Source organism: Castor canadensis, chromosome 17 (genome assembly GCF_047511655.1).
Source record: "Castor canadensis chromosome 17, mCasCan1.hap1v2, whole genome shotgun sequence".
Lineage (NCBI taxonomy): Eukaryota > Metazoa > Chordata > Mammalia > Rodentia > Castoridae > Castor > Castor canadensis.
This window is the reverse complement of record NC_133402.1, coordinates 52553141-52578968: the sequence shown is the minus strand read 5'-3', so window position 1 is coordinate 52578968 and position 25828 is coordinate 52553141. Positions and strand designations below refer to the sequence as shown.

The following is a 25828-nucleotide window of genomic DNA, read 5'->3' as shown; positions in this document are numbered from 1 at the left end:
ATGTAGGCTGGCCTCCTCAAGGTACCTTCTCCTTGGACACAATTAAGAAGGTCCGAGATGTCATTAATAGACCCGGTCTTCATGGCCACCCTGATCAATATCCCTACGTCCTTACGTGGCAGACTTTAGTAGAAGACCTTCCTGACTACAGCCATTTATCCATGGGGCACCTACAGACCAGCCCGCAATACTGGCAGTGTCGGGGAACACCCCCACTCCCGTTAATTCCCCTAAGAAGCCTATTCTGCAGGAAGACCCAATTCTCCATCCGTCCTTAATAGGCTTAGATTGTGAAGTAAATCCCCCGCCATATGCTGCTGCCGTGCCACTCCAGCCAGAGGCAGCTGGCTCCCCTGAGCCTCCCCACTTGTCAGCCTCCCCGTCTGCACCCCCTGCCCCGGTCTCCGGACCAGTGAGGGGACTCAGGCCCCGTAGGCAGTGAGAAGAAGCCCCAGAGGAGGAGCCCTTCTCCACTTCCACCGGGCCCCCCCATCCTCCCGGTGTGGGCCCTGGGTGGTGCTGGTCCCAATGGGGGACGCACCTATCAGTATTGGCCTTTTTCAAGTAGTGACCTGTACAACTGGAAAGCCCAGAATCCTCCTTTTTCTGAGGACCCTAGAGGCCTGACTGATCTGTTCAAGTCCATTTTGCATACTCACAGTCCCACATGGGATGACTGTCAGCAGCTCCTTAAGACTCTATTCACCACCGAGGAACGGGAGCGGATTCTCACTGAAGCCAGAAAGAATGTCCCCGGCGACAATGGGTGACCGACCACCCTGCCGAACCTGATTGATGATCATTTTCCTTTAAACAGACCCGACTGGGACTATGGGAACGCAGAAGGTAGGGAGCGTCTCTGGGTCTACCACCAGACTCTTATGGCAGGCCTCCGGGTGGCAGCCCGCCGCCCTACCAATTTGGCTAAAGTAAAGGCAATAATGCAGGGGGAAAATGAAAGCCCGGCCGTATTCCTTGAGTACCTTTACGATGCATACAGACAGTATACCCCCCCTACACCCACTAGCAGAGGTGAATCAGTCAGCCGTGATAATGTCCTTCATAAATCAGGCTGCCCCAGATATTAGGAAGTAACTATATAAACAGGAAGGGCTTGGGGAAATGACTACCTGGGATCTAATGAAAGTAGCCAAAAGGGTTTTTAACACCCGAGAAACCCCAGAAGAACGAGAGGATAGAATCAGGAAGGAGAATCAGGAACTACAAGAAAGGATTCGGAAGGAGGACAGGGAACACCAGAGTAAGGAAAACAAAAAACAGCAAAAGGAAATGCCTAAGATATTGCTAGCAGGAGTCCAGGGTCTGGCCGGACCAAGTTCTGGACGGACCGGCCCCACACGTCCCTGAAGAGATCATCCCAGGCTAGACCAGGGACAATGTGCCTATTGTAAGGAATATGGACACTGGAAGAAGGAATGTCCCAAACTCCAGGGTCGCCCGGGACCAAATAGCAGGCCCAATAACGACGCCCGGGTCCTGTTAGCCAGAATGGACAGTGACTAGAGGGCATGGGACTCAGAACCCCTCCCCGAGTCTTGGGTAACCATATATGTGGAGGGGAAGCCTGTGAGATACATGGTGGACACAGGGGCCCAATATTCAGTCCTTAAAACCTACTGAGCCACTGTCCCAGAAAATTAGCCTCATGCAGGGAGCCACTGGATACAAGGCATATCAATGGACTAGCAAACGTCAGGTGGATTTGGGCTGACATCAGGTGACCCATTCCTTTCTGGTCATTCCTGAGTGCCCTGCCCTCCTTCTGGGACATGATCTGCTAACTAAGGTGAGGGCTCACATTCACTTTGAGCCAGACGGTATCAAAGTGACAGATGGACAAGGATAGCCCCTCCAAGTCTTGACCATGTCTCTCGAGGATGAACATTGCTTATTCTCCTTGCGGGACCCTCCCCCGAAACCTATTCAGTGGTCCCCTGAAATGGCTTTCTGCTTGGAACACTCCACTTCTCCCCATTAAGAAACCCGGGGGAAAAAGACTATAGGCCAGTCCAAGATTTAAGGGAAGTAAACAAGAGGGTCAAGGACATCCACCCCACAGTCCCCAACCCCTATACCTTGCTGAGCCATTTGCCCCCCTCCCATGTTTGATATACCACTTTAGACTTGAAAGATGCTTTTTTTAGCATAGCCCTGTCACCCAACAGTCAACACATTTTTGCCTTTGAATGGCATGATGAAAATACGGGAACCCCTGGACAGTTAACATGGACTAGACTCCCACAGGGTTTCAAAAACTCCCCTACTCTGTTCAATGAGGCTCTTAATCAGGATCTGGACTCATATCGCCGGAGCCACAGTTCCGTCACACTTTTGCAGTATATAGATGACTTGCTTCTGGCAGCTGCATCCGAAGCTGAGTGCTGGCAAGCCACTGGAGACCTCCTCCAGGAGCTGGAGAAGTTGGGCTATCAGGCCAGTGCAAAGAAGGCTCAAATTTGTAGACAAACAGTCACCTACCTGGGGTATGAACTAAAAGAGGGAACCAGATGGTTAACGAATGCTATGAAAGAAACTATTCTCAGACTCCCCGTCCCCACCTCGGCTCGAGAAGTCCGCGAGTTCCTGGGGACGGCGGGCTACTGCCGGCTGTGGATATTGGGGTATACTGAACTGGCAAAACCCTTACACGAGGCAACAAAGGACAAGGCCCCTTGGGCCTGGGGACCAGATCAACAAAAGGCCTTTGAAGAGCTCAAGACCGCCCTCCTGAGAGCCCCAGCCCTGGCGCTGCTAGACCCTCTAAAGCCCTTCACCCTCTTTGTAGACGAAAGGAGGGGGATAGCAAAAGGGGTACTAATGCAGCGTCTAGGGCCCTGGAAGTGGCCAGTTGCTTATCTATCCAAAAGGTTAGACCCAGTTGCAGCGGGCTGGCCCCCATGCCTGCAGATCATAGCGGCAGTTGCCCTAATGGTAAAGGACGCAGATAAGCTCACTTTTGGGCAACATCTGAAGGTGGTAACCCCCCATGCAGTAGAGGGGGTCCTAAAGCACCCTCCAGGTAGATGGATGACCAACATCCGACTGACTCAAGCTGCCACTTACTGGAATAAAAGGAGGTGGGACGGTTTCTGGGAACAGGGACTGTTTCTGGTTAATCTTGCTAGAACGGTATGTGAGTCAATGAGTTAACACACCTGGTGTTTATCAGGTTCCTGATAAATAATCTTTAAGTAATCTTGCCCCACCACCAGGATGTAGATGGTATCAGAAATATGTGACCCCAGGGGCCATAAAAATTGCTGTGTGATCATGACTAATGTCTAAAAAAATATAAAAGCAGCCTGAACTTTGCATTCGGGGTCCTCGTTGAAACCCACTGCGTTGGGCGGATACCAAGACCCCAAATGGCTGGAAATATAAACCTCGCTTTGTGGCTTACATTATCGTCAGTGTCTTTTGTTCCTCTGAGGGGTGGTCAATCTCTGACCCCAACATATCCTAGTATGACTTTATTGCTGAAAAGGCAAACACCGTCCAATACTGCATCATGAAAAGGACAGCTTTTAGATCGTGAGTAATGAGCTCAGAATACTTTATAATAGTCTAAGCACACCTAGAAGAGTCTCTGGGCAGCTCAAGGCATCAGTGGAGCCTGCTTCAAAGCATAATATCCTATGGTAACATTTCTGGAAATGAAGTTTTCAAAAGATAAGCAGGAGGTGTTATAATATTTGGCCTGGAAAAGAGAATTATGAAGGACAGTGCATGATCATCAAAGGGATTTCAAGAAGGTTTCTAACTAAATAGAAAACATGACAGAACCTTCAAATATTTTCAAAACTGTCAAATCATGACATTCTACCTAGATTAAGGACAGACCCAGTTTTTGATCACCAAAAACTTTCGAGGGGAGGGCATTGGTGGGTATCATTTTATATGGGGTAGGGAGAATCTAGGCACGGACTGGCAAAGTGCACAGGGAATCTCATGGCCTCTTTCTGCCTATGGTAGGAAAACATGTGGCAATGAATCAGTCAATTCTGTTAAGGGAAACAGATTGTTACCTTCTATACCAAACCTTAAACTGGAGTGCATGAACCCAAATATCAATGGCACAATCAGGCTCACATGCAGACCAGCCCTTAAATATTCCTCATTTGATGAATTAAAAACCAGCAGGACAAGGACCTCAAGTGTGGCTCAGGGGTACACAGCACTTGCTTAGCATGCACGAGGCCCTAGGGTTAGATCCCCAGCACCACAAAAAACAAAACCCTAGCATAATCACTGCTAAAAGATAAATCAGATTTTTCTCCCATGTTTACAATGCTTAGAAATGAAATAGGAGATTCTAAATGCTATTAAGTATTTGTACTCAAATGCTAATTCCAATCTATATCCAGTAGACCAGTACAAATCACCAAAAAAAAAAAAAACACACATTTACCTCTGGAGAGACCAACACAATCTCTTATGCCTAAAGGGTAGTATAATTTTAATTATACTAAGTCCTTTATAATGATTTTTTTTAAATAAAAACCTACATATTGGGGAAAAAAAAAAAAAGACAAGTCATAGGAAGAGTTTAATGAGCTCCCCAGTCCTACCTACTGCTCAGAACTAAACTGTTAACTGTTTCTTTGCATAGTGCCAGACATTTTCTATGCAGGTACACATGTAACTATTTTTGGTTTCTTTTTTAATTACAAATGGAATCACACAATAACTACAATTTGCTTTTTTCACTCAATTCATCTCGCACTCTTTCAATGTCACCATACAAACTAATCTGCCTCATTCTTTTAATGATTCACAGGGCATTTCCTTATATGTAGCATTTCATTAAATTTTAACTAGTGCTCTCAAAATCAAGACATTTACATTCATTCCCATCTTATGCTACTAGAAATGTTGCTATAGGTAAACACCCTTGCACACGTTACATTCCTAGAAGTGAAACTGTTGAATGTATTTGTTACTCTGATATACCTGTTGCTAAATTCACCTCTAAAAGGATTGTGTCCAGTAACTTCTAATAACAATCAGGAACTTCTGTTTGCCCTACAATCCAGTCAGGACTAGGTATACCACACTTTTTAACTGTTGCCAAATGGATGAATGGGAAATTGTTATTTTGGTTTTTGGTTGTGTTTCATTTTATTTGAGGCCCAGGCTGGCCTCAAACTTGAGATCCTCCTGCCACAAACTCCCAAATGCTGGGATTAGAGGCATTAAGCCATTCTTTGTGAAGGTGAGCAAAGAGAAGAGAAATAAAACAAGACTAACTTAAGCTTTATTCAGCCTCTTTGGATAGTTACATAGAATAAGGTGATACTCAAAAACTCAAAATATCCTTACATTTCTCCCTACATAAGAATACTGTAAAGGGATAATTCAATGCAACACCTACAAAAATTCCAACACCTCTTTTACAGAAATGAACAAGCTGACTCAAAAATTCACAGAAATACCAGGGACCCAGAACAGACAAAACAATCATGGAGAAAAGGAAGAAAGAGAACTCATACTTCCCAGTTTCTAAATTTACTACAAAAGCAACAATAATCAAAGCATCAGTGGTACTGGCATCAGCACAGAAATACATACCAGTGTATGTGCCAAAAAGTATATGAAAAGATGCCTGACATCACTAGTTATTATGGAAATGCAAATCAGAACTAGAATGTAAAACTACTTCATACATCCTAGGATGGCAGGTTTAGGAAAAGAAAAAACCTGCACAGTGTTGGAGAGGATGTGGAAAAATTGGCCTAGTACCTACACTGCCAGAAGGAATAAGAAATGGTGCACAGTTCATCAATAAACTAAACATGGAATTACCATATGATTCGGCACCTTCCATTGCTACACACACAAGAGCTGAAAATATGTTCACACAAAAACCTGTAAATGAATGTCACAGCAGTACTATTTGTAACTGCCCCAAAACAGAAACAACCTAATGTCAATCAACTGATGAATAAGTAAATAAAACATGGTACATCCATACAAAAAAGTATTATTCAACCATAAAAAGGAATAAAGTATTCCATGCTACCACAATGAAAAACCTTGAAAACATATTAAAGTAAAAGAAGCCAGACACAAAAGGTCACATATTATATGATTCCATTTATATGAACCACCCAGAATAGGAAAATCCAGAAACAGAAAGTGGATTAGTGGTTGCTAGGAGCTGGGGAGAGGGGAGTATGGGAAGTGAATGCTAATGGGTATGGGGTTTCTTTTTGGGGTAATGCAAATGCTCTGGAATTAGATCGATACACAATTGTGTGAATACACTAAAAAACACTGAATTACACACTTTAAAACGGTGAATTTATGGCATGTGAATTACATTTCAAAAAAAGAGTAAAGAATAGAATCTGCAAAATAAATTATGATTTACCACAGCAACAAGAGAATAAACAATGAACCAAAGGTGACTCTGGGTCTAAAATGATGATCCAGAACAAACAAGATTTAGCTGGGATTTAACTGGCAGTTGTGGGATTATAGTTGATATAAATTTCCAAGTGTAGAAGACTCAGAATACAGAGCTGTAACTAAGGAGCCAAGCAAGCAAGCCCAAGGGAATGAGTGACTGCCAAAGCCTGGATGCTTTCTTAACTTAGCTGCTATTAGCAAAGCCACTGCAGTTCTACCTAATGTTAAGCAATCCAGTCTTAAGAACAGCTCTTTACCACAGATAAATGGAGGGGGGAATATGGTCACCATTTACTTCAAAAAGACAAATAATTAAAATCAAACAGAACGAGAGGAACCTATAATAGAATACTAACAGTAATGAATGAACCTAATTTTTATTACAAATGAATAATATAACCATACAGAAATAGGCAGGGAAGAAAACCAACCAAAGTCCGAAGGACTTTGGAAAACAGAATTTGCCTGTTTAGTATAAAGCTAAAGACAAATGTACTCTAGTTTAAAAATGTGTTTCTCATAGGAGAATGGATTAGCAATTCTGAAACTTCTTTTATGTGTGTGTGTGTGTGCACAAGGATTGAACAAGTAAGTCACTATTACTGTGAATAAAAGCCAGATTTCTCATCTCTGGAAATAACAAGGAGAAAGGTTTGAACAGACAAAAGATGAGAATAAATACTGCAGTAGTAGATCAGAACCAGCAGCGTCACCTTGCACTCAGAAGTATCTATGTACATAGGTAAATAAAGAAATAAAAACATGTATATGTATGCACATTACTATATATGTACTGCTAACTATCTAATGAGAGGACATGGAAGCAATGACACCTAGATGTTGGTTTCTACATACCATTCTAAAACAAAATGACCCCAAAGGAATGAGTCCACGGTTGGTCCAAGCAAGAAAAAGACAAGACACACCTAAAACATTCTACAGTACCAGAAAGTAAATTAGCACTCACAAAAGCATGACAGAAAGGACACAAGAGCAAACTTGAAAAGCAAAAGCTAGAATGATGTGAGCAACAAAATGTTAGATTTTTAACTCATAAAGTAAAATAAATAGCCACAAATCCATGTAAATAATTAAACAACAAATAAATGGAAGAAAAGGGATAGTACTTCCTTAAGAACAGAATTACAATTAATGAATACAGTGGAATGAAGGAAACAGAAAATCATCATTAAGCAAACACCACAGTAATAACTGCTGCTTGCAAGAAGCACTGACAGATGCAAAAATGAGCCTGGAAGCCAGGCTCTGGTGGCTCATGCCTATAATCCTACCTACTCAGCAGGCAGAGATCAGGAGGATCATGGTTCAAAGCCAGCCCAGGCAAAGAGTTGTGAGACCCTATCTCGAAAAAACCCATCAAAAAAAGGTGCTGCTGGAGTGGCAGCTTAAGAGGGCTGCTTAAGGCCTTGAGTTCAAACCCCAGTAATAGAAAAAAAAAAAAAAAAAAAAGACCCTGGAAAAACTGTGATGAAACACAGAATGTTTGCAAATTCAAAGTACCTCCCAACTACAGGTATTACATGGAAATTATTAATCTTAAAACTAACATGTATTCCTAGCTAGAAAGAGGGAAACAATGACTTTACAATGGAGAAACCTGGCAGACAAGTAATCTCACCTTAACCAAGTAATCTCATTAATATCACCTAAGATATGAGTAAACATCTAACAAACTCAAATGGAGGGACATTTTAAAAAGGACTGACCAGTACTCTTCAAAACTGTCAAGATCCTGAAATATGAAGGACAAAAAAAGAAAAAAGACTAGAGAAACTAATGGATGGAAGGAAAATAAGACAATGACAACTAAATGCAAGGTAGGATTCTGAATTGAATCCTGAATCAGAAGAAAGATATTTTATAAATATGAATGTCCATGGTTATGTAAGATGTTATGGCTAGGTGAAACTGAGCAAAGGATATCTGGGAACTCTATTTTTTTCTGTACCTTTTATGTAAGTCTAAAGTTATAAGAGTTTAAACAATTTTAGAAAATCCTTTCTTTTATGACTAAATTTACACTTGAATTATATTGCCATTACTGAAAGAATCTGGCATTGTGGATCACTGAGTTAAAAGGTGAGCATAATATTCATCTACTAACGTATGCTTATATAAATTATTCAAGGTCCTGACAAAAATTTGGTACAATCAGGAAAGGAGTGACATATCATCTACATACTTTTCAAACCTGTTAATTTTGTTATCCCACATTAAACATGTTTCTTTTTTTTTCAGTCACACCTCCAGCCCTTTTTGCTTTGGTTATTTTGGAGATAGGGTGTCACTTTTTGCTTAGGCTGGCCTAGATCGTGACCCTATTCTAATTTCCTACCATTACTAGAATAATAGGCACACACCACCACTCCCATCTATTTTCCACTGAGATGGGGGTCTCACAAACTTTTTTGCTTGGGTTAACCTGGAACTGTGATCCTTCCGATCTCAGCCTCTTGGGCTAACAGGTATACACCACCACACCCAGCTATTGCCTGAGATGGAGTCTTGCAAACTTCTGGCCCCAACCAACCTCAAACTGTAATCATTCCAATCTCAGCCTCCCAAGTAGCTAGGATTATAGGTATAAACCACAGGTGCCCAGTCTTATCTACTGTTTATAAGTCTTTAACTATCAAAAAATATTTTATTAGTAATATCACAGTTAAAAAAGCAAAAGAAGTCTAAGACTTTGAGGCTGGGCATGATGATACACACCTGCAATTCTAGCACTTCAAGAGACTGAGGCAGGAGGATGGCAAGTTCCAAGCCAGCTTGGGCTACATAGGGAGTCCCTGTCTAAATAAATAAATAAATAAATAAATAAATAAATAAATAGAAAATTCCTTTAGGCCTCCTCTGTTAAAGATTATTACTTTCCATGATATCTATACCACTAGCTCAGTTATTCAATCATAGCAACAAATGTTGGATTCGTTCACATCTCCTACAAGTACTTCTGTATGACCAACGGCATTCATTTCATAAAACAATGAACTGCTGAGCTTAACTTTCTATGCTATGGCAACTCAAAGCCTTATAAAACCAAAGTCATTATTGCAGCATCCTTCACATTGTGTGCTTGCTGACCTACATGGCTCCAGATACAATGGGGGGGGGGGTACTGTAAACTCTTAAAAGGACTTTACCTGCAGATATAACTGAGTGTCATCAGAAAATATCAACCCTGAGTCCTATAGGTTTACACTGAACAAGAATTTCTTTGCTATACCTAAATGTATTCTATATAACATTAGTTTCCATTTTAAACAGTTTTCCTCAAAAGCTAATTTCTCTAATCAACAAGTGATGGTATGTTTAAATAATCTCAGTTTAATATGAAAAATGGAAAGAATGTTATGTCTAAATTCCATCTGCAATTAATAAAAGACTCACTGGCAAGAGTATAATTGTTTGCTAAACCCAAGCACCTTTACTTATAATAATCCCATGCTATAGATGAGAAAACTAAGATACTACAGGAAGAATGAATTAATGTTTTTTCCCAAAAGGAAGAGATAGCAGCCAAGGATTTCCTGTGACACTAAAAATGAGAATGCCACACAACTATGTGCATGTATGCAGACATTAAAGATTGGAGTAAATCTCTAAGGAAACAGTATTAGAATTGAAAACATATGTGGTACTGTCCCTAACATGAGTGAAAGAACTGGCAGTAGGATTCACAAGGTATGAGACAAGCAAAAGAAAGCAGTGTGATATAGTCTCTAGTAAGTAAGTCTGAGGAAGAGTTCCTGCCTCTGAGAGGGGTCTAATTTTGTAAATGAATAAAAAGAGCATTATAGACTCGGAAGTCCGGCACATTCCAAAAGAAGCAACACAAGACACTTGAGTCTTGATTTCAAACAATAGTAAAAGCACTTTCAAGCATTAACAGTTTTAAGAGCAGCAGATAATACTTATGTATTTACAGGCTAAAAAGTAAAATTAAGAATTCAACTTCAATAACCAGAAGCTATAACTTTAGTCTAGCTTTCAACAGTTTTGTCAACTACTTAACTAAATCATGAAATAGTAAAATCCCAAACAAAGCAGAATCAAAATCACAACTTAATAAAACCATGAGAAAAGCACAAAGATTATAAAAGCTACTACAGTGCAACCTACTCCTATCTCAGAAAAATATGCTGAATTGAAATTTTAAGTTAAAAGATCAGTGGTCAAAAGTAATTTCCCTAAATCTATTCATCAACTAAAGTAATAGAAAACAGCGTTTGCTTTCATGCCTGGTACTTGCACACACTCTATGCATTCTCATGTTTATCTAAGCAAGGAAAGCAAGGCTTTGAAGAATTAACATCTTGTCTCTGGTTGGAACAGTGTTTCACAATCTTGGCACCACTGACACTGGGTCTGAACAATTCTTTGAGAGAAAAAGGATACAGGAGGTACTAACTTGTGTACTGCAGAATGTTTATCAGCATTCCTGGTCTATATCCGCTGGATACCAGTAGCATTCCTGAAGATGTAAAAACCAAAATGCCAAATGCCCCTTAGAGGGCAAAATCACCCCCAGATGAGAGAACGACTGAATCATAGCATAGAAGGATCAAAAAAAAAAAAAAATCAACATTCTCATTAGATCAATAATAGATAAATGCCAAGCTCTGTTGAATAAGAGATAACTTGAGGGTCTCTGTCAAGACTGCACTTTGACCCTGGTCTTCCAACTCTACTGGTGTTAGATTTAAAACCTTGTAAGACTTGTAAGACTTGTAGGCCCCAGAGTGACCACGCGGAGAGGAGTGATCTGGCCAAGAGATTCTTTATTGCCGGTGGGAGAGGGAGAGAGCCAAGAGAGAGAGAAAGAGAAGGGCAGGTGCTTAAATACCCCTCAGTGAGACTCAGCATGATCTGATTGGTTAGGATCTTATGGTTCATGCTGATTAGAGGTTGGGGCAGAAGGAGAATTCAAGCTAGACTTGAGGCAGGACCATGACCCTGGGAAACAGAAGCCTAAGCTTGCAGTAAGAACCAAAACCTATCGGCACCATTATCGCCAACATTCCTCCCTTTTTTGTTTGTTAAGGAAGAGGGGCGTTGTGTTCGCTCTGGCTTCTTCGAGCTACCAAGGGGCGGTGTAGGGGAAGGGAGGGTTATCATGCCCAGTTCTCACTGAGGGGTATTTAATCACCTGCCCTTCTCTCTCTCCTCTCTCTCTCTCTCTCTCTCTCTCAGCTCTCTCCCTCTCCCACGCAGCAATAAAGAATCTCTTGGCCAGATCACTCCTCTCCGCGTGGTCACTTTGGGGCCTACAAGACTCACTACAATAGCCAGACTTCTACATATATTCCCCCCTTGGCCAGCCTTCAAATCAGCTCAGTCCTCCAAACATTGTCAATGGCACCTCTACTCACTTATGCTAGCTTGACATCTTGAAGTCACTTCTGACTCAATTTTGCCCTTCATTCTCTTCGTCTGGAGACTGCCCAAGACCTGCTTGTTTTAGCTAAGAATAAAATTTAAATGTCTGATTCATCCTTCTCTACTCTCCATTCTCCACATTCTCATACACATACAACTCCATCTCCCCTTCCCCTTATTCTTCTTCTAACAGAAGAAATCAAAAGAAACTAACTTCTCTTGGTCCCTCATAACAATTAAGGATATACATCTACATATAAATGAACTATCAACTTCTAGGGTAGGGGGTTGGCAGACCTTAAAAGAAGTCAGAGGCAGATTAGAAGGACTCACCTCTTCCTGGGGTACTGGGGCAGGAGCACTGTTAAATCATTGTTAATGTTAATGATAAGCCTCTATTTGTAAGCACCCCTTTAAATAACTTTTTTTCATTTAAATAAACTAGGACATTGGGGACTGAAGTAATTTGACTCCTTAAGTGACAGGTGTTCAATCTTTCCCTGGTGCTCTATCTGCCTTAAGTGAAAGACTAGAAGCCAAGCAGCCTCCCAGACTACCCCCATGCCAACACTGGCCAATTGAACACTGCATGAATGCCTTGAGGAAGCTACATGGCAACCACAGCTGCCTGCAACCAAACCACAACTGAAAAAGCTTTCAGTAGGCTTTTTTTGCCATCACAAATCTTAGTGAACTTTGAATGACCCGGCAGCCATTTCTACTCAGGCCAGAGGGGGAGTACTCCCTTGGTGGCCCAGCCTATGTTCGATGCAAACACAAGCCAGGCCATCATCATACATGTGAAGAACTGCTGTGATTGATACAGACACCTTTGCATACTTCCTTTCTGGCTATATATGTAGGCATTTCGGCTAACTTTGTAACCCAGGCAGGAGATATCCTCTTGCTGTTGCCTGGTGTTGCAACATTACGCCCAATAAAAGGCTTGAGTGATCAAAAAAAAAAAAAGGTAGCCAGAGGGCTGTGGATGTCTCCTCCTGTAGACAACTTGCCTAGCATGTGCAAGACCTCAGAGTCAACTCATAGCAGAAAGAGAGAGAAAGTTGACAAAGATCACATGTTTTTCTGGGGTGCGAAGGAAGCTAGAATTTCCCAATGAATCACAGACAAATTTCAAAAACCAGATATTAACTCTCAAGTAAACAGCAGCCCTCACAAGCATTAAGAAAAAGATAAAGCAGAGATTAGTTGGCATGCAATCACAAAGTGACTTGTGTGCTATTTCTGGCACTCATGCCATGAAGGATTTTGCCTGCTTCAAGGAAATGTAGCAATGACACTAGATAGTGCAAGTTAAGGTATGACCTCCCAAAGAAAGTTTGACCCAAATAATATTTCTGCCTCTGCCAATGTAGAAACCCAAATTAAGGTAGGTAAAGCAAACATTCTGTTAGGGAAACACTGAAAAGGCCAAACAAAAATCTAGTAGAATAACTGCACAACAGGAGATATTTTATAAATATCGTAACGTGTATGAATAAAATGACAGTGTCACAAGGCTAATTTAGTTGCATTACAAATTAAAAGGCTCTGACTTAAGATGAGAGGAAATCCAGAAACCTGTTTTAAAGCTGATCTTGCCTTTAGGCAGATAGTAGAACTTTAGTATACTAACGCTCCTTAGGAAATGCATTTATCTTTTTTTATTTTTGCAGTGCTGAGGATACAACCCAGGGCCTTGCACATGCTAAGCTATGGCAATACAACTGTGATACTCCCCAGCCCTATGCTTTACTCCTATTAACCATTAAGACATAAAATAAATCCAATTTCTGAATTCACAACTTAATCAAAACTTTTAACTTACACTTCACATGTTTAAAAAATGATGATCAAAAATATATAGTAGATGACAGTCTAAATAGTTCCACTTCAGTTATTACTACTAAACTTTCCTGTAAAGAGCAAAACATCAAATGACAATACACAGTAGCATATAGATTCAGTGGTTGGTATCCTGCTGTCATTCTAATTTTATCAGGTTATTTGTTTTAAATAAGCAAGTAAAACTAGTTTCCACAAGGATATCTCGAAATGACCAAATGTCAAATCAAAATGCCTTGCTTAAGCAAGTAATTATAATCAACAAGTATATTAAATAATTCCAATTCACATATTCTCTAATACCCATAACAGGACAAAAAAAAAGGCAGGGCCTGAAATTTAGATGCCAGTTATACCAACCTTAAGGATCATGTTTCTGACCCCATTATTACTGTCCTACTTATTGTCTCTAACCTATGATAACCTTACGACATTTCAATTTTTTTCTAAATGCATTGCAGCTTTATCTTAAATTAGCCTAATCCAACACAATTTGAGTAATTCTAAAATTTATTCCTTTGTCAATAGCAACTCAAAGCCAAAAGACACATTTTTAAAAATGCACACAAACTTTGGCCATAAAAATTCAAGAGGAAATGTATCAATTTAGCCTAAACTTTTTAAAAGAAATCCTCTCCTGTATAAAATTATGGCATTAACCTGAGAACTTGCTCAACCAGTTTTTACTTTACTGCATTTTATCCACACTTGTGCATATGGAAGAAGAAAACCGTCACGACTGACATTTGAAACCATTATAAAAAACAATGTCTTTTACTAAAGTAAATGCAGGGATCCCTCTGGAGCTGATCCTTAAGGCATCTTTAAGATACACAACAGTGCAATTTACAATTCACCCTACCTAACTTTACCATAGAGCCATGGTATTCTTTCCACTTTTAAAACAAAATATTAACCTTGTAAAACACATTTAAGCAAGATTTTGAAAGAAAACCACCCTTGGTCCCCAAGGATACTATTTTGTATTCCCTAGGATACTATTTTGTTTCATAATGCTTAGGTTAAGAGAGTTGAACTCCGCTGACATTAAATGAATGATAAAAATATTAAGACAAAGTATTTGGGATTCAACTGTCACAAGGCTACTGCTTACAAATAATCTCTGCAACAGCTTTCCCATGGCTTAAGTTACTACAGCTTATAAAATGCTGAAAAACACACAACCCTCTTTTACCTTCAAGTCTTTTCCAGAGTTACTGATTAAGAATACCATTTTACTGACAAAAATTCAAATAAAATAAACTACACTTCCCATACTTAAAGATATAAAATTTTTTATGACTTGATTTCCTCACTAACTGGTTTCTTTTCCTTTTTCTTTACCCTTGTAGTTCCTTGAAAACCATCCCAACACAATCTTTTCTTGAGACACTGCTAGGTGACTAACAATTTAAAATTGATTCAAGCAGTAGAGCGCCTGCTTTGCAAGTGTGAAGGCTGAAATTCAAACCCCAATTCCCCCAAAAAATAAACAAATAAAGGATAGCCAGAAGCTTTATCCTTATCTCAAAAAACAAGCCCATGGGCTTGATAATGGCTCAAGTGGTAGAGTACCTACCTAGCAAGTGCAAGGCCCTGAGTTCAATCCCCAGGACCACCAAAAAAAAAAAAAAGGTATAAATAAATAAGCCGGGCCTGACAGTTCACACCTCTAAATCTCAGCTCTGCAGCAGATGGAGAAGAATCATCAGTCCTGGCAAAAGCCCAAGACCTCATCAGAAAAACAAACTAAAACATAAAGGGCTTAGGGCACGGTCTAAGTGGTACAGTGCCTGAGCACAAGTCCGAGTTTAAACCCCATACCAACAAAAAAAAAAAAGGAAAGAAAGTGATATATAAATACAAACATTGTCATTTCAAATACCTACAAAATCATTTCAAATACCTACAAAAGAGATAAAGAAATTGTTTTGTAAATGTATCAGCTCTTTAGAAAAATCTTAAATTAACCATGTCCCAAAATCCTGAAAATACATTTTATCCACTAGTCAGAGACCCATTTAAGCAGTATTAGTTTCATGTGCATGAAATTTATAATTTTTTTTTAATGAGAAAGTCCAAATTTGTTCCAGAATAAATCCCCTAATGGGAAGGAAAATTTATTTGCAAAATCCTCCATCTAGAAATACCTTTTCTAGTAAGCCATCTCTTTATACATGACAATTTTTGAAAATAAGAAAAAGAGCTATATACATGTGTATCTCTAGATTACTAAATGGTAATAGTTTAGACTTGTACTAAGTATGTCAGAAGGACTTCCAAAGGATCTGGATAAAACCCTTACAAATGAATGTTTCAGACTAGTCCTGAAATTCAGGAAATCAACACTTCAAATGCTCCTAATGACTGGCAGAAGTACTCATGAAACATCCAGCAGCCGGCTGGCAAAAAACAGGAAAACACAACAAAAGAAAAAGCTTTCCTGTTTCAGCAGACCACAGGAAAAAAATCCAGAAGAATCAAAAGCTAGATGCCAAAGAAAATGAAGGGAAGTAAATGGAAAAGGCCATTTCCTTCTACAATGTGACCACTATAGACATGGCATGCTACCTAAGAACCTTCATACTGATGCTCTTGGAGTCACAATCCACCCTACACTGTTCACACCTACAGAGGTTAACTATCTGCAGACACACCAGATGACTGGCTATGCTTCTGGGCAACAGTAGCAATCACACATTCCTGAAAGTTGGGTGTCAACCATTTGTCGAGCTTCATTTATTTCTAACACCAACCCAAAAGGCCATTATCCCATTTACAGATGATTAAACTTATAGGCTGAGAAAGCTTAGGAGCACTGCACTGTCAGATTTTTAGGATAGAGAAAAATTGCCTGTCTCTTTCTACACTGGCTCCTAGCTTCTTAGTACAACCCTAACTTTTTCCTCTATGTTTAAAGCATTAACACTACAGAAAATTCCTTACTTCACTCATGATTTAGTAATACAACTTTATCCAGAGCATTTGACCATTACTGTTCCTCCTGCCAACAATCAGTAGTCATACAACATTAATGGCAGGTGGCATAGTAGTATGTATGTATCAAATGGTGGGCTAGCCATTTATAGTGAACATTTATTGAACATTTACTGTGTGCTACATACTATTCTAAATGCTTACAACCACCTCATAGGTGGGTTCTATCATTACTCTTATTTTTATAGATGAAGAAATTGAAGCACAGAAAGCTTTAATAATTTTCACAAGGCCGAATAATGGTAAGTGGAGATCCAGCAAATTGCCTGGCTCGACAACCCAGGCTCTTAAAACTCGATCCTTCCTCTCTCCCAAGAAATTTATATAAGGTTTCTCATTTACTCCTCTCAACTTTATGATGAATGTTATGGATCCCAATTAGTAGATGAGGAAACAGGCTCAAAAAGATGAAGCAATTTTCCCTTAGTCACACAGCTTTAAGTAACTTAAGGCAAGATGTGAATATATTTTTGCTTCACACTTCCAAGCTGTTAATACACCAGGTCAAAGGAAGGTTAAAGCTATAAAAAGGCAAGAATATCAATCTATGTATTTTAAAATAGTCAATTGCTTTTGAAAATGTCTGGGCTATCTACAAGTTCTAAAAGAATCTTTAAAATATTTTAAAAAGGAAAAGAAACATTGTAATAGTTGAGAGATTGCCAAAAATAGCCTCTTGATGATCAAAAATAATGTGGCAGAAAGCTCCCCAAGTAGTTAAGTCTTGTGTCATTTTTTCATGAAGCCATATCACTCATATTTGGCCATACAGACACAAGCATGAACCACACTTCCATCTCACAACCACTTCCCACTTCAGTAGATAATGAGCTTCAGCTTCATTACTCATGCTCTTCTTCCAAGACATCAAAAAAACCAGCAGCCAAGAATCCTCCTACTTCAGGCTACCCTCTTAAATCTGGTAACACTCTGAAAATAAGAAGCTCACAAATATACATTAAGTTTTAGATGCTACTTAAAATGTTTCTACCAAGAAACACCTACATGAATGCATTTAATACTGTCTCCTGAAAAATAGATTTGCCTTTCTTAAATCTATAAACTAAAAGACAACAGGAAAAAAGGCTCAGAAAAGGGATTTTGCACACCACCAAAACATCACAGCTTTCAAATGCTATTTCTCTAGACCCAATTGGACAGCAAAACTCTTCTGCAGCTACACACTTTGGTATTTCAGAAAATGTCTTCCACCAGTTATCCATCCAGAGTAAAACTGGGCAATATAGTCATTCCCTACATATCCCCGAGGTCTCAGATAGCAAAACAGACAACTGCATCTTTAAGAAACATCTATTTTAAAATTACCAGTCGCACTTAGACAATCAAGCTTACATTCTCAACAATGGAAAAACAAATTAGAAGCAGCCAGCGCCTGCACTGCATCTCCTTTGTATCAGACACAGATTTTTAAAACCAAAAGATGAGAGGAATAACCATAATTTGTTAAGTATTTGTTTACACCATCTTTCAGCACAGTTAAAAAGGGGGGAAAAAAAAAAAACTGATCACACACAAGCCAAAAGTCAGTCCAAGAATAAGCACAGGAAAAAAAACAAATCATTATTCAGAATTGTTCAATCATTTCTTTAAATACCAATACTGTGCAAGAGAAGCATTATTTTAATAAGGTCAAAAGAATCAAGTAGCATGTGAGTGATAATCTAATGTGTCCAAATGTAGCGTATGCCACGGACAAACAGGTTCCACTGTCAACCTCCTAAATAATGCTTTGAAATAGGGCGCAACTTTAAGAAGGCGATGACCTAATAATATTTCATTAAACTCAAGAGTGGGGCGGTGTTTCTTCCCCCCAAAGCTAGAAATAATTTTTAAAACATCACTTTCTTCCTTATAAATGAGGCCAGTCACACACCATATCAAGGCTTGATAAGCAAATATACAGAGAGATAATCTATCCCTTCCCATTTCCACTTTTCTTCGGGTGATTCCTTTCAAATAGCTCTTTAAACATGCACAGATGCCATCTAAAATGAAAACTTCCCTTCCATTCCCTAACTAAAGAAAACAGGAATTTCCCAGGAAAGCTGAACCAAGCTGTCACCCAGAGAACCTTAATCCCCGAAATGGCCCAGTCACCAAAATTAATTAATTAATTAATTAAAAATCCTCAGACACTCCCATGCAAAGAGAACCAAATAAATAAAAAAATCACAATAAAAAGGTGGAGGATGGGGGGAGAAGAAAGGCAACTTAAAAGCAAACCACCACACCCTCAACTCTGCGCAGCAACCCATCTACCAGGGGGGCCTTTTACCTTCATTTTCCATCGAAACTGCACTCGGGTTGATGGCTACAAAGTCTTTAGTGTCAGTCACGGCCACACTGGGAATAGAGAGGAGAGGAGGAGGAGGACAAGGAAGAGAAGCCCCCGGAATCCCAGGCTGTCACCCCCGCTCCCGGCCACACGTCCCACGGCTGCTGCCACCACCCCTAGCAGCAGCATCTGCAAGAGAAACCAGGAGAAGCGGCGCTGACGACAGAGAGGCTGCGGAGGGCGACCCCCCGCGCGACCGTGCCACCGCCGAGGAGTCTCCCGCCCCCCACCCCCCCACCCCAAGTCCGCCCCCAACGCCCCAGACTCACGCCGGCGGGGCGGCGCCCTAAAGCCAGGGTATCCCCCCACACACCCCACCCCACCCTCGGACGCCCTCTTCCCTCGGGACCTGGAAGTTTCTGGAACATGGGGTAAAAGATGAGACCCCGTGCCCTCCCAATTCCCCAGATTCCCCCCTCCTCCGGGCTGCGAGGACTCACTCGCGGGGCTCGCGGGGCCGCCCCGCGCGCCTCGGGCAAAGAGGAGCTGCTCGCAAGCGCCGAGGCTGCTCGTGCGGTGAGAAGAGCGAGCAAGAGGGCGGGCGGGGAGGGGAAGGGAGAGGAGGTGAGGGGGGCCCGTCACCGTCGGCCCGGCCGGCTCCGCACGGCCGCGTTGGTCTGCTCCCGCCTCCGCCTCCCGCGCTCCGCCCCTCCCCGCCGCTGTCCGCCCCGGCGCGCCCCGCACTCCCCGGCCCGCCGCGGAGTGAGCTTTGTCGCTACTACTTCCGCTGCGTGAGGCGCGCGCAGGCGCAGTCCCACTCACGCGCGGCAAGGCGGAAGTGGCTGTGCACAGAGTGAACGCTGCGCGAGGCCCGGAGTTTTGCGGCTGGAGGACTCGTGTCGGGTTGGTGGCCTGACTCCCCACCCCCGCCACCTCCGTCCCGGCTTTGCTGTATCGGAGGGCTCCTCGCTGACACCCCACCCCCTCCCCCGAAACAGAGTCTGTCGGTTTTTACACAGCCCCTGGGCGCGAGGGTCGGAGGAACGCCCGTCCCCCGCGCCTGCCACGCTTTCCCGGCAGGCGGCCGGGGGAGCCAAGCCCGAGGGACCGGCACCATCATGGCCGCTATCCCACAGGCGTTTGAGCGCTCGCTACAAAGTCAACGGGGGAAGCACCTCCCGTCGGGCCGCCGTCACAATCTCGGCCGGCGATGCGGAGGGGTGTCCAGGGAAGGGCAAGCGGGGACAGACGCCAGTGTACCAGTCAGGGGTCGGGACACCTGTCCCGGCTGCTTGGTTTTCCTTGCGAGAGCGGGCCGTGGTGGGGCGAGCCCCCAAAGTTGTGTCTGGGTAAGGGATGTGCTCTAGTGTCCGTAGGTCATGAAGGGGCAAGTTGAGGCCCAGGATTCCAGGAAGGACTCCTGACCGTTTTCAAAATTTGAGAGTGGGACCAGAGAGAGGCTGAAACGGCCACCAGACACCGTCGCCCAGCGATCGAGGCTGGAGAACTGGCATTAGCGTTGGCTACTAGGTGTGGCTTTTCCCCCACGTGAACCTCTCACTCAGCACTTCACAGAGACCATGGTATGTGCTTTTTGATGGATTGGAGAGCCAAACACAGGTAGCCATTTAACCGAAGTCTTCTAGCACCCATCTCCAGTAGAGGGCAGAGCTACATCTGCCTGGTCAGCTCTTGCGCATCCTCTGAAGAACCCCAAGCCAAGCTCCAAAGAAAAGTCTCCTACAAGCCAAAGGTGTTTTTCTCCATCAACACTGAACACCCATTGCAGATTTGCCTCTTATCTCAGGTCCTGTAACATCTCAATACACTCGCTAACCACACGTTCAACATAATGTAAATGAATCGGATTACCTGTCTAGTCCCCAGTGAATAAAGCTAGTCTGGACAGCTTCTAGTTCTACCGTTTTCCTTTCTTTTTTTTTTTTTTTTTTTTTTTAAGAAATGTTGAGTTTTATTCAACAGGATCACTTTTCAAAAGTGCATTGTCAAGTGTATTTCTAATCCATTAAGAGTTAACTATGATCCACTTTGGCTCGCATGTTTCCTGGTTTTTGTCTGCCCAGTGGCGTAAGCCCATGATTTGTACAATGTGCTACCACTCTTAATCAGTGTTATAATTAATATGTAACTGTTAATAGTTATTATACTTACTGAACCTTGATACTAAAAACAGCATCAAAGGTAGGAAATTACATGATATAAAGATTATTTGACAATATATGGGTGTACAAAATAAAGAATAATTTCATTGTATAAAGGTAGTTTATTGAATTGCTTTAATTATCTAATGTGTGTGTGTGTGTGTGTGTGTGTGTGTGTGTGTTGCTAGGGATGGAACTAAGGCCCTCCCTTATTGCTAGGCAAGTGCTTTACCACTGAGCTTTACCCCTAGGCCATCTACAGCAACTTCAGAATTTTCTGTTGTATCCTGCCCTAGTATTAACACTCAATCTATAATTACATCAAATATTTATAGCATGTACAGTGCCTTCCACTAAAATTTTACTCTTTGGTTGCCTAAATTGTGAATGTCATTGTCCCTCTGGCCAAGCCAAAAAAGAAACTGGGTAAGGCCAACTTTACCCAGAAGAATTATTGTATACCTCATTGTTAATCCACTGTCAGTCACCTCAAATTTCTAGGCTTGGAGGCAAAGAGCCTGAAATGAGAGCTGATTCAACCATGTAGCCAATCCTTGCACCTCATCAACACACCTCTACAGAATGACTTTCTGTTATATTCCAGAACACCCCTCCCTCCAGGCTAGCCAACGTAACTTCAACAACTTTGACTTCCTCTGTATAGTAAAAATAGCATTAATTAACACTGTACAAGCCAGAGCAGTGGAAAGTGCTTGGGTCGCAAGCTTTGGAAATCCTCTCTCTTCTCTCAACATCTTCAGACCAAGGTAACCTGCCATGAATTTGTATAGCCACCACCACCACCTCATCCTGTGGGAAGGGGATTAATACAGGTGCACTGCAAATTAAATTATATATGTATATATACATATACATACACGCTGGATTTTTCCCTCATGATTATTGTAAGGATATTAAAAAGAAGATAGATAAGCTATAAGCAATATAAAAGTATATGATTATGATAACAGAGAAACAAAAACTGGACTGATAACTAGCTAGAATGAGATGGATGGCAATGAAATATGTCTGAGTTTTCACTTAGAAAATAATGCTCTACAGTCTTGGTTTTACTCCTTTTGTTCTGAATATTTAACTTATAAAATCAAATGCATCTGATGCAAAAAGTGGTTACAGAGCCTGGGATATAACTCAGTGGTAGAGCACTTGCTTAGTATTAGGAAGCCCTTGGTTTGAGGTCCAGCACCACAAAAAAAAAAGTGGTTAGTGAAACTTCTCTGGGGCAAATATCAATAATGGGTAAGCCTGACAGAATGGCTGAAGTGGTAAGAGCGCCTGCTTGAGCAAACTTGAGGCCCTGAGTTCAAACCCCATACCACCAGAAAAAAAAAATAATAATAATAGGGAAGATCAAGGAAGAATGGTCATGATAGGAAAAAAATGGTCATAATGTTCTAACTATATTTACACTGTGCCTTAGTCCACAATGGATGTGAGCCATCTTGTTTTTAATATCAAATTCGATAGCTGAGATTTTTATAAACCTGGATATGCTCCTTTAAGATTTAGAAACTAAAACCCACAAAAGGTTATTTTTAAATATTTACTCAATTTCTTCTTTTAAACATTGAAATACCAGAGGTTAATAGTTAAGAAATTAAAACAAAACTAGTTAAGGAATTTCATCCAGCTCCTAGAAAAGAGATTTTCATTTTGTTTTGTTTGGGTGGGAGATTGATTCCAGGGCCTTCTGCATGCTAAGCATGCTCTTACCACTGAGTTATACATACACTCAGCCCCAGAAATTGTCATTTTATTGACCTTAGTTTTTAATATATACAGACAACACTTTTTTATAAGCTAATGTATTCCAACAGAACAACAGAAGTATTTTTTTTTTCTTACAGGATGAAGGGCGTGCTGTGTGATAAATACGGGGAAATACCTTCCTACTGCAAAAAATGTCATAGGGAACCAGGTCTAAGAACTCCCTGCCAGTCTGGCATGGTAGCGCATATCTATAATCTCAACTACTCATTCAGTTGGTTTTGATAGCAAAAGATCCCCAAGTACTCTGCAAATACTTTATCCCCCACAGAATTCCATCGCCTCCATAGTGAATATACACTTACTAGCATTCTAAACGTGAAATAGTTGGTGAAACTGAACAGAACAAATTAGAGAATTTAAAGTATAGTCTTTATTTTTAAAAAGTTTATACTGAGTATGACTCAGTTTCCTCATTCGACAAGTTCTGAAACTATAGTGTTATTTAGGACCATTAGTATACACTAATAGTTCTCTGGGTCAGAGATAAAGATGCAGGTGAAGATCAGAAAGGGAAGGAGAAAGAACGAAGTGAGCATGAGTCGCATACCCAAGAGTCACCCTGTTATTTCCATGAATGACAGACATACAGTATTCAAAATTATATAAACCCTAAGATTTGTTTTGAGATATAAATGTACCCATTTTAAAAGATACCATACTGGGAGCTAGAAGCATAAATCAGTGGTAGAACAAGTGCCTAGCAGGCATGAGGCCCTGGGTTCAATTCCTAGATTCAAAATGAAAATTAAAAAAAAAAAAATCCTGTCTTGTCTTGAAACTTGTATAACTTGTCTCTGTCCCCAAAACATTTAACTGAAGTAAGTGGGCAACCTGGAAAGGGTGAACTAGAACATGATCCCAACAGAAGCAATACTGAGCACTGCCCACAGTAGATAAAATTGCACACCCAAATTTTGTGCCCAGGTGACCATTTGAAATCAAAAGATAACAGTGTTGAGGTGGTTGCTTCCAGGTACAGATGAAATTTCAGCTCAGCCTCTGCTTTGGGTTTTGATGGCGTGCATGGCAATGCCTGACAAAACTGAAAGTACTATAATTTTTAGCAGTCTTCAGTCATTACCTAAGGGGTCAAGGAACCTACTCTTAATTCCTGAACAAGGCTGCTAGGAGGCTATTCATAAGCAATGGACCCTAGAATAACCAAGTAAGTGAAACTACAACTGGCCAGTATCCTCTACAAACTTTGAAAGCTTTGTTGAAGGTTTCTTTAAATGGTGATTGAAATGATGGGACAGATTTCATGTTCTGTTTTTAGCCCCGCCCCCCACCGCCAACTGGGTTTCCAGTTATTCCTAGGTCTCCTTCCTCCATTTAAATGCTTTCTCCAGAAATATTTTCAATCTTTCTTGATCCTATTAGACACTGGGGTCTGAGAGAGTTTTGAAAAGGTTGCATTTCCTCATACCTTCAAAATGGCACATTGTTCTCTGAAAAGTTTTCTACCAAAGCAAACTAGAAGTTTTGTTTTTTTTTTTTTGCAAAGCTTGCATCTTTGCCTGAACTTGATTTCATGCCCCCTGCAGAAATCATCTCTCTCCACTGTGCTTCCCATTGTGAAAATAAATGAGAAAAATGGCACAAAAATGTCATTATGATAATAAATTAGATAGGGAAATACACGGCACAGAAATAGCCCAAGGCTCCCCTGAGGATCCTGAAGTTTAGCCCTAGCCCTAACCAATCATGCAACACTGTTACATCGATTGAGCATATTTCAAAATACAGACCCCCATGTCAAAGAGATGGTTTGCAAAATACTCAGTTTAGAAGGAGAAATTACAATCTGGCAGTAGGGTTAGAAATAGAGAAGAAGAATTATGAATCAGCAGGAAAGTTTGCAACACAAGCAAATTGTTAGACCTTTGGGTTAGAAAACTGTTTACCACCTATGTAAAGATTAAGTAGAAGACTAGAAATACTTACAGTATGCCTCCAGGTAACTTTAATTTTGCTTTCTGGTTTTAAAATGCAATGAATCTATAGCCTATATCAGAAGATGTTAAAAATAAATAATGCCAAATGTTCTATGTTAGGATGAATTGGAAAAAACAAAAATGGTAGGGCAGAGGAGATCTTTCTATGGACAGGAAACAAGCTCAAGTGCAAATCTGGGGTTTGTCTGGCCCAATCAGCTCCTAATTCAAACAACTGAATAAGAACTTTTCTAAGAAACTACTACATCAACTACTAAGAGTATTGGTATTCACATGAGCAGTGTCCCTGTCTAGAATATTTAACAGGCAGTTTACAAACTAGAAATGACATCAGATTCCATGAGGACAGTAAAGAGAACTCTGTGTTATGTGCAGATGAGTGATCCTCAAATATCCATTCCCTTCTAGGTCATTAGTCTAAATGTTTCTCAAAGTGTGGTCCCACTACCACCAGCAGCAGCAGCACCTGGGAACTTAGCAGAAATGCACATTCTCGGATCCACTAGGACCCACTAAATCAGAAGTTCTAAGGAATGGAGAATTTTCCAGTGATCCTGACACTTTAAGTGCTACCACTATTTTATTTCTTCTTCCATCTTTTCCCAGGGAAAAGTCCATACAAAGGATATCAAAATGGTGATGGGAAGAATCCAATTCACTTAATATGTAATTAAACTAATACATCAACCAGCCCAGGAGCTTGCCACATCAATGTGCTTCCTTTAATGTGAGATAATAAATTACATTTTCTGTTACTTGCAAGCAGAAGCATCCAAATTGATAGATTAAATGAGAAAAAAAATACAGTTTAGATAAATAGGTTATATTTTTTTTTGATTGATGCTTTGGCTCTAGCTATAAAAGTTAAAATAGTTCCATATAATATGACATAGTCAAATTATAAAATATTATGTCAGTTACTTAAAAATTCTAAAGGTGATGCAAATGGA

At 40.8% G+C, this 25828-nt stretch overlaps 1 protein-coding gene across 6 annotated transcripts in view; it reads right to left on the bottom strand.

The window, feature by feature from the left end:
- Atp2c1 (ATPase secretory pathway Ca2+ transporting 1) overlaps positions 1-25828 on the bottom strand; it is a 130750-nt gene that overhangs the window by 88698 nt on the left and 16224 nt on the right. For 2 of the 6 annotated variants that reach the window (XM_074059119.1, XM_020154410.2), the window contains exons 1-2: positions 19471-19622; positions 18971-19038 (exon numbers count right to left, since the gene is read on the bottom strand). The exons of 1 other annotated variant lie outside the window; for it this stretch is intronic. Coding sequence is in view for 2 of the 5 variants with exons in the window: in XM_020154410.2 (XP_020009999.1) it covers positions 18971-18976 (6 nt within the window). In the remaining 3 variants the exon portion in view is untranslated. Of the gene's footprint in view, positions 1-18970; positions 19160-19470; positions 19623-25828 lie in introns of those variants that run through there. 3 more of the 6 variants (XM_074059118.1, XM_020154403.2, XM_074059120.1) reach the window with 2 other exon arrangements.